The 9773-nt window shown below is 40.2% G+C and overlaps 1 protein-coding gene and 1 non-coding gene across 2 annotated transcripts; both read left to right on the plus strand.

Moving 5' to 3' along the window:
- The first annotated feature begins 3336 nt into the window (after nt 1-3336).
- On the plus strand, nt 3337-8974 carry LOC139421402 (protein KRI1 homolog). Its single transcript, XM_071172266.1, has 19 exons — nt 3337-3539; nt 4141-4217; nt 4386-4491; nt 4614-4719; nt 4809-4869; nt 4956-5005; nt 5152-5242; nt 5344-5421; nt 5513-5619; nt 5723-5855; nt 5947-6042; nt 6144-6314; nt 6405-6480; nt 6575-6693; nt 6837-6990; nt 7116-7246; nt 7729-7793; nt 7903-7998; nt 8100-8974. Exons 1-19 carry the CDS (start codon nt 3455-3457, stop codon nt 8587-8589), a joined length of 2292 nt encoding a protein of 763 aa, XP_071028367.1. The 5' UTR covers nt 3337-3454; the 3' UTR covers nt 8590-8974.
- On the plus strand, nt 7450-7547 carry LOC139423290 (Z30 small nucleolar RNA). The gene has a single exon (XR_011635843.1). It is a non-coding gene; the product is annotated as a Z30 small nucleolar RNA (small nucleolar RNA).
- Nucleotides 8975-9773: the final 799 nt, after the last annotated feature.

Below are 9773 nucleotides of genomic sequence, written 5' to 3' on the forward strand. Positions count from 1 at the left end.
GATAAACGATAACATACCAAGAAAACGCACACACACACAGTCACGTCTGTACTTATGCATATACAGTAAATACATAAAAAACATACAAACACACACACACACACACACAGTCACGTCTGTACTTATGCATATACAGTAAATACATTAAAAAAACATAAACACACACACACACACACACACACACAGTCACGTCTGTACTTATGCATATACAGTAAATACATTAAAAACATACAAGCACACATACATCTCCATTCCATTCAGGTTGTGACTCTGGCGGCCATTGTGAAAGATGGAAAATGAGGAAAATGAGGAGAGTCCCCATCCATATTAGACTGTCATGGGTGCTAACTGACCTTGGACACTAGATTATGTTACAGTAGGACAATACTGCACACACTTAAAGATAAAGTAGATGCTGGGTTTGGATCACTGGCTGAATAATGTTAACCATCTGTCAGTAACTAGGACACTTATTCAGCTGGATATTTAGCCTCCTTTTGTTTGATTACTCTACTTGTGACATTCATCCAAACAAATAACTGCTCCCCAGAATATGACTTCATTTCCTAACACAGTGTCCTAGACTGGTTGTTTTTGTTGGCATGACGCATTTTTTGAAGCAAAGAACCTCGGGTTGTCCTTAATCATTAACATAACAACATGAGTTCAGTACAGCTGAACTGGAGCTGGAGTTTATTAGAGGTACAGCAGAGTGTAAAACTGTAACAAACTATCAATATGAGCAGTATTCTTTATACTGGTCTTCAAACAGATTGGTGTAATAAACCGTTTATATCATCAGTGTAGTTAATATGAAATACAACCTATCTATATGGAAATATATTAACCATACTCTCTCATTTTACGTAAACATTACAGAAGAGATAAATGGTGAGGCCATCCTGATGTTTTTTTGTGTACATTGAATATCTGCCAATATTCTATGCAGAGGTTGGACGTATTCACTTTTCCCAGAAGGGGAAGCAGTGGGCGGAGGGTGGAAATAGGCCAGGGAAGGACACTGCTTCCTTCTGAAACCTGTTGATGTTTTGTCCATTGTTTACCTATATATCATGACATTTTTAGGTGAGCCCTCTCACGTAATGATGACATGATACAGTGTTATTCTACACATCAGAAAGCATTGATTTGTAGTTTTGCTTCCAGTTAAATTATAAATTATTCATCCCATCTTGATCTATTTTCTTCAGATGAAGACAATCTTCATCTAATTTTGAACATATGCCAGGTCAGGTGAGAAAAACTCCTGAGCCACGGGGTAGGCTATTATAAAAGGATACATAAATTACACCAGTTTGGTGCCTTTTGAGATGTGTAACTTGGTAAAAAAAATAATAATGTTTGAATTCACTTCATTTTAATATTCTGCGATAAAGAGCACATGTTCAACTTAATAAAAAAATAGTTTTCACACCTCGAGGTTCAAAAACTAAATTACTACAGTATGTGGCACCGAGTCCAGAATAAAGTTACAGGGTTGAAGTTTTTATCTTAAATTAGCCATACATCCCCTTGTGACAGGGGAAAATGAAGCTTGTTGTGTGCCACAGGGAGGTGCAATTGAATACAAGCATCAGAAAAAAAATGAAATTGTTAAAACATTTCTAGCTTGTTTATCCATGGGTAACAGGGTTGACTGGTATGCTCGAACCACTCAGTTTTCACCACAAAACACCAGAAAATGGCTAAATAGAGTAGAACCAACTCACCTTCTTGTACGCTATGATTTGACTATTAGATGTCAAGTAATAGTTTCACCATATTAAAATGAAAATTCAGTTCACGTAATAGGGTTGACCTTAAAATGAGGGACAATTTTTTTTTTTTACCTTAAAATTAATTACTAATCACATTAAATAAATATTGATCTTCAGAAATGACTTGGTCAAAGCAGCAAATGAACTGGGGCTTTACAATGATGGTGAAAGTCATAGAGGGTGCACTGAGGGACATGTCCAAATACTGAATTGTGTCTTCATTTATATGAAAAAAAATCGGATTTATTGAAGTATCTATGTGGTCTATATTAAAGAGCACTTCATTAAATATAACAAGCTTTAAAAATGTAACATTGGTGCACAATTTCTACTTAAAACATCAAAGGGATGCAAAAAGGCACTCATTTCGTTAAACGACAGAGTTATATTGCTGTCCCTTGGCTATCACCTCAGACCTCAAATAAACACCTTCCTCCTCTCTGAATCCCACTGCAGCCTCACTCCCTAGAGACCTCCAATACCTGGTCAACTATTCAAGACACGAGGTGAATGAAACTACTTAAAGTCATTAATCATTCCAGAAACAGTCTCTTTATCTCAGGCACTATTATTTGCTTTAGGTGGGATGTGTTATTATTTGACAGACTCGTTTGACAGTGGTGATAAGCTACATAGATTGCCAAAGAATTGCAATGTGAACATCACTGATCATTTATTGTGGGGGCCCAGGGAGATGAAGACATGACTCAGAGTAGCTATGTACAAAGAACAAACAGCAAAGAGAACATGGGTGATAATTGATGCCATGTAAGACCATATACTAGGTTGTTTGAAAGGATCTGAGTAAAGCCCAATTCAGAGAGGTCAGAGCCACAGGAATGTTGAGGTGACAAACATAATATACTGAGATAATTTGGGCATAGGCCTAACTCGTCCAACTAGACAAAAACAGAACATTATATTGATGAAGTATAAAAAAGGAATAGTTGTCTCGAGTAAACTGGTAAACTGGTGTCTTTGACATGTTCTTTCTGAGTCAGATAATTGGAATAATGAATTCCATTACTGTTTTTAAAATACATTCCTAAGTCTTGTGTAAACTATCCTCCCAGTAGACATTATCTCCTGTACTTTCACTGTCTGGTTACCTTATGATATTTAAAAAACCATAGGGATGGACCAGCATGGTGCATATAGGCCTATACATATTGACAATTTGTACTAGAGCGCCCCCAGCTGTGCTACTGAGTCTCATTCCAAAAACATTGTGATGGGCTACTACACACACAAACAACACAAAAACATTAGATAGCTACAGAGTAGATTAGCATTGTATCTGACGCACACATTGCTACTAGGTTGGAGATTATTACTCAACATAAATTATACTAATGTTCTTACTAACACAAAAGGCAAAGCCATCAATGCTCTCAAACTAGGACCCTTAATTTGAATTGGCAATATATTTCTAAGAAATATTTTGCGATTTAAAAAAAATATATACCAAAAATCATTTTATATTGGCAACAAATATATTTATTGATAAAACGTACGTATTTTCTAAACCTATGATTGCTTGATCCTCGTTTGGAACTCTGACCCTCCTCTCAGGAAACCACGTGGTAGTTCTATACATGCTGCTGTGGATGTTAGCATTATGAACAGATTTCACTGAATCCTTTTCCCGATAAATATTATCCAGTTCACAAGTAATCATGTCAGGCAAATCGGATTTCAAGATTAATTCAAAGTTTGCAGAGAAATATGACAAATATAGACAAAAAGAAGAGTTACAAAGGCGTAAGTGTGACTTCCCAAGCTTGTTAGCTAGCTAGCTAGATGGCTAGCAAGCCAGCTAAAGTTATCATTTTCAACTTGCTTGCTAACTTTTTATCCCATTCTCACTTGAAATTAATCTTATTCTGTAATTTATTTAACTTACATATTAATACGCTCAGAAGTTAATTTAGCCATCATTACATTTTTGGTTATAACTAGTTAACGTTAACTAGCATGTCCAGCTTTTCAACTTGCTTGCTAACTTTTGATCCCATTCTCACTTGAAATTAATCTTATTCTGTAATTTATTTAACTTACATATTAATACGCTCAGAAGTTAATTTAGCCATCATTACATTTTTGGTTATAACTAGTTAACGTTAACTAGCATGTCCAGCTTTTCAACTTGCTTGCTAACTTTTGATCCCATTCTCACTTGAAATTAATCTTATTCTGTAATTTATTTAACTTACATATTAATACGCTCAGAAGTTAACTCAGCCATTTTTGGTTATAACTATGTAAAGTTAGCTAGCATGTCCAGCTAGTTATGTCTTGTTTTCCTGGCGGAATGCTTCCAACATATTGAATGGCTTGTCATGTTCATTATTGATTATTTCAGTGAAAGACAAATATGGCGACCAAGCTGACGAGAGTGAGTCTGGTTCAGAGTCAGAATCAGATGATGATAGCGAGGTGGTAAGTGCTATTACTGTATTTAATTTGGCTAGCTATATCGTTTCAAGTTCACAATACAAACACTGCCATGGTGTTCTGTTTATGGTTTGTCAGTGTTTTTGGCCCTACCTTTGTGTCCTTGACCTGTATATTTGTAATTTTAATGCAGACTGATGTGTGTCTTCTTAGGAACTTGACCCCAAAGTTGAAAGGGACTTCTACAGAACATTGTCTCTGCTGAAGAAGAAAGATCCTAAGATCTATCAGACTGATGCAACATTCTACACGGTGGAAGGTATGTCATCAGTCAGTGTGTCTTGTTGTTGCTGCAACTGATTACGGTGTGACAGTTTAATTCTGTGTTGCTTGTTTGTTTAAGAGGTGTCTTTCACCACCCAACTTTTCATTCTTAATCAGATGCATCCATTGGGGATGATGCCCAGCCTTCAACTTCAAAGAAAACCACAGAGAAGCCAATGTATCTGAAAGACTATGAGCGAAAAGTTATCTTGGAAAGGGGAGGGTGAGTGAGCTGCAGTGTTCCTACTGTGCATATCTTTGTATCTCATTTTGGGCAAATGGTTTGACAATAACAATTTGTCTCATTCCCAGTAAATATGAGGATGATGATGACGAGGAGAGTGATGATGAAGAGGCTGCAAAGAGGAGAGAGGCATGTTATGATACATTTTTTGACACATTTACATGGAGGTATGTCACGAGAAGTCATGTATTGTTTGCCTTTGCTTTCTTTGACAGAGAGCTGCATCTCCAAGTTACATCCAGGAGCAGAGAGAATTGAAAGAGAGGTAAGGGTTAAATTCTCTCATAATCACTGTGTAATCACAACCTTTGCCCTAAAGAACATGGTGTATTTACACAAATAAATAAACTCTTGTTTTCTGTCTTTTATAACTGTCTTTGGAACATAAACACTGTGTCATGCTTCCATCAGCTTCCGTAAATTCATACAGGACAGTGATGAGGAGGGCAGTGAAGAGGACTTTCAGCTGCTGAAGAGGAGGAGCAAAACACAGGAAGAGAAGGTCCGTGGGAACCGGCGCCTGACTTTGTCTTATCATACAGTATGAAGCACTGCAGAGAGAAACATTCTATTCCTCTAACCTGTTATCTTTCTACCCAACAGGATAAAGAGGAAGAGGATTATGTGGACTGGCTGAAAGGCCAGGCAGAGCTGGGGGGCCCAGAAGAGGTGCAGGACATGGTGAGTGATGGAGAAACTGTTGGAATAGAGGGCAAGAGAGCGATATGTAATGACCTGCTGTGACTGAAATATGTGCTGTGTGTTGAGACAGAAATACTTGAGGGACTATTGGAACGACCCAGAGCTGGATGAGAAGGAGTGTTTCCTTAGGGATTTTGTCCTGAATAAGGGCTACATGGAGAAAAATGATGTGGACGGGTAAGAGTTATTTACACAACTTATTTTATGTGTCTACACATATGTTTTGTCCATGTATGCTTTCAATTGTAATCGTTTACTAATCTGAAATGGCTGTGTGCAGGATCCCCACCTATGACGAGGTGGTGAATGATGACGTGGAGGACTCAGAAGAGGATGGGGAGTCATTCTTGGAGCGCCAGGAGGACTTTGAAAGACACTACAACTTCCGCTTTGAGGAGCCTGATGCCCAGAAGGTGGACTTTCCCGTCTCTACATGCACATGTCTGTTTGTATGGTGTAGTGTATGTACCTTGGTCTCATATAGTTTCTTAATGTTCCTTACAGATCAAGACTTACCCCCGTACCATTGCCACCTCTGTCCGCTCCAAAGACGAGCGCAGGAAGCTCAAAAGGGAGGAAGTGAAGGATAGGAAGAAAAGGGTCAGTAGACTCTTTTAGTTAATCTTATACATCACTCCATCCCTTCCTCATTTCTCTCACTCTCCCAACGAACCGACCTGTCACTCTTCTGGCCCCTGCAGGAGAAGGAGCAGAAGCATGAGCAGCTGAAGCAGCTGAAGAATCTGAAGCGTAATGAGATCATGCAGAAGCTGCGGCGGCTGCAGGAGCTGACAGGCAACGAGCAGCTGGCCTTCAGTCAGGTGGACCTGGAGGGAGACTTTGACCCCCAACAGCATGACCAGCTCATGCAGGTGACCACTCACACACCTCAAGAAGAGAAACGGATTGTAAATAAAGACACTCCTCTTATTGTCTCTCCCTGTATTTTTATCTTCTTCCAGAAATTCTTTGGTGATGAATATTATGGAGAGGAAGAGGGGGAGAAGCCCCAGTTTGAAGTTGAAGAGCTAGAGGGTGGTAAGTCACTCGTTGCTGATTTTATTATCTCAAGTAGAATCTAATACTTTAGAATCGGTGGCATTGTAATAAGGTAGCTTTCTCTGTCCTGCAGAACACTGGAACTGGGACACATGGACAGGAGAGGTTGGAGACAAGGAATATGGTGGTGAAGAAGAGGAGCATGAAGGAGAAGAGTATGACCAGCCAAACTGTGAAGATCCAGACTTTATTGTGAGTTCCTCTAATATGACCATCACTTCAGCATTGCCTGCAGACCTTAAGAAACACGTTTAGTGGCGGCTAGTCAGAAATAAAGGTCTCATTGATGTTTGAGATTGTATGTGACTCACTCATCTGAATTCTCACTTGACTAGATGGATGCAGACTATGATCCCAGTCAGCCAAGCACCTCCAAGAAGCAGAAGAAAAAGGAGAAGATGAAGGTGGATGCCCAGCTGATGGGAAAGAAGAGAAAGAAGTCTCATTTTGCTGAGGTCATTACCCAAAACAAGCCTGTGTTTGACCCCCGTAAGTCTCAGGAGGTTCAGCACCATGAATCTTGGGTTATTTTCCATAACCTTTTAGATTCTGTTCGATGTACTATAGATATTGAGACTGAATGCTCTTTCATGCATCCATCCTTTGTGTTTCAGAGGAGAAGTCCTTTGAGCAGTACCTGGACGAGTACTATAAGCTGGACTATGAGGACATCATAGACGACATCCCCTGCAGGTTTCGCTACAGGCAGGTCCTGGCCAATGACTTTGGCCTGTCCACTGACGAGGTGAAACTGGGAGCCCTAGTTCCTACTAGGTTGTCTCAGGGTTGGGGTCAATTCAGGAAGTACACTAAAATTCTCATTCTTATGCTTTTCAATTAGAAAAGTTTGGAGTTTGGTTAACTTTTTTAGTTGTCTGGAATTTAAATATAATTTACCCCCCCAACCCTGGGTTGTGCTATAGTGTTGTACTGTATAGACCCTGAGTCCTGCACTGATGAGCTGAGATGTGACTGACCTGGTATTGCCACCCTCCGGGGACAGCTCTGACCAGGGCATGACTTCAGTTAATCTTCTCTCTGAGCAGACGAGGATGAGGAGACAGAAGGATAGAAAGGGAAATGCTTGTATGCACCGAGTTATTAACTTGCTTGGAGCCTTATCTGCACAAATTAGGTTTAAAGTCATTTCTGTGGATTTAGCATCTATGTTTAAAGTGGCTGTATGAATGTGTTACTATTACAGAAAGTAACTTGTTCTTCCCTCAGATCCTGGGAGCAGATGAGAAAGAGCTGAACCGCTGGGCCTCGCTAAAGAAGACCTGCATGTTCAGGTACTGAACCTGGTCTCAAAACAGTAGGCATTTACTAATCAGCTACTTATGGGGAAAATGGTCTTTCAGATTTTTCCTTTTCTATTTTTTTCTTCAATCTCCTCTTCAGGTCTGACAAGGAGGAGATGAGTGATTTGCAGAACTACAAAATCAAAGGACAAAATGTGAAGAAAAAGATAGAAGTATTGAACTCTTTCTATGCTGAGTGAGTATTCTACCATATGCAGATTGGCATAATATGTTCTCTAAGAAATCTGAAAACGGAATTATCGTCATTGACCAACTTGTGCTCATATTTCTTTGCAGGGAGGACAAAGCAGAGGGCAAGACCAAAGTGGGTAAGAAGAGAAGAGACAGGATGAAGAATGCAGAGAAGGATGACAAGGATCTGGAGGATGATGATGATGAGGCTGGACCCAGTCAGGAAAGCTCTGCATTGGACTCTGGTGAGGGGGTGGTAGTCCAGGCACTGAGAGAGGCAGGAGACCAGGAAGAGGAGTTCCTGGTACCCAAATCCAAGAAGTTGAAACTGGAGCAGGAAACAGTTGCTACCACTCAGGAGACTGCCAACACAAGGACTGAAAGGCCAAAATTGCCCAAGAAGAAAAACAGGCACCCAGGAAGCCGCCTCATGTCGGGGAAGGGGCCCTTCAGGGTGAAAATGGGTGGGCGAGAGTTCAGCGGACAGAGACTGAAGGCCTATGGACTGAATCCCAAGAGACTGCACTTCAGGCAGCTTGGCAGGCAGAAACGAAAGGCTCAAGAGAAGACTGAGAAGCAAGGGATCAAGGAGTGAGGGATCCCTTGCAGGGTCGTTACAATACTATAAATCATTGGTTCCCAACCAGGGGTACTTGGCCTATCCACGGAGTATTTGAGAATAGACCATAGGTCTACTTGTAAAATGTATTCCGGGCAGTGCAAAATTCAGTTGGTGGTACAGTAATCGAAAAAGGTTGGGAACCACTGCTATACGTTGTTCATCTAACGAAAGTTAAACTCCGTGGGTCCATCAGGTTCCATTGTGTAAAATAAATCGTGCAATCATGACATTGGCGCCCCCATGTTGATCTTATCCAATCACAACGCTGGATATTTTTGGCGCTTTCTATTAATTCGATATTTTCAATTGTAGGCATCTACTTATTGTGTATGTGAATAAATACTTTACATTTGTCCTGTAATTTAGTTTTTTGTTTAGAAACAAATTCCGTCAGGCACTTTCGCTGGCACCTCATGTTAGCGCGCGCGTTCGCAGGACAAATTTGAATTACGGAAACGACTGAAGTGAAGCAAAACTCAGTGGACTGTTTACATTCGGCAAAACACGGTAAGTCAAGCCTTGTTGAACAACTTTTTAAACGTATCTAATTAAGATGTTAGTAACCGTAGCTGTCGTCTGGGCATTAAGTTGAATGCTCTTTTCAAGCAAGAGCCTCTGCAGCTAACCTTAGTTAGACATAGCATTTTATTTTGTTGACCGTAGGCAGCAAACAATTTTAGTGGTGATGATGCACCAGCTAACGTAAACTCACCCCGTTCCGTACAAATGTGCGCAACCGCAACATTCAAACGAGGCTACAAAGAAAACTAATGTGACTGTTGACGTCAAAATCGGGGGTGTGAACTAGGTTTCTATTCATCGACATTGTAATGGCTCTATAGTATTGGATAATTTTTTTTTGCTTTATGCTTGCTGTACGTTACGACATGACACGTCAAGACCCTCCGTTACATCTTGACGTGTCATGTCGTAACGTACAGCACGCATAAAGCGACAATTTCTGTCTTACAATCTCTCACCACCTGGTGTAGCACTTCTATCATTTAAAAACAAGAAATGGACAGTGACAGGGGGATACCTAGTCATTGCATGCATCATCATTCTCAAAGCCGTGGTTCACTTCTAAGATCACTTTAGCACCGCCCTAAAAACATGATTCAAATTCGACACAAACCTTCAAATAGGTATGTAATGAC

This window comes from Oncorhynchus clarkii, chromosome 12, assembly GCF_045791955.1.
Source record: "Oncorhynchus clarkii lewisi isolate Uvic-CL-2024 chromosome 12, UVic_Ocla_1.0, whole genome shotgun sequence".
In the NCBI taxonomy this organism is placed as follows: domain Eukaryota; kingdom Metazoa; phylum Chordata; class Actinopteri; order Salmoniformes; family Salmonidae; genus Oncorhynchus; species Oncorhynchus clarkii.

Coding starts and splice junctions, on each gene's coding strand:
- LOC139421402 (XM_071172266.1), top strand. CDS start 3,455: ATGTCAGGCAAATCGGATTTCAAGATTAATTCAAAGTTTGCAGAGAAA. Junction 5,422..5,512: donor CAGAAGAGGTGCAGGACATG/GTGAGTGATGGA, acceptor GTGTTGAGACAG/AAATACTTGAGGGACTATTG. Junction 5,856..5,946: donor AGGAGCCTGATGCCCAGAAG/GTGGACTTTCCC, acceptor TGTTCCTTACAG/ATCAAGACTTACCCCCGTAC.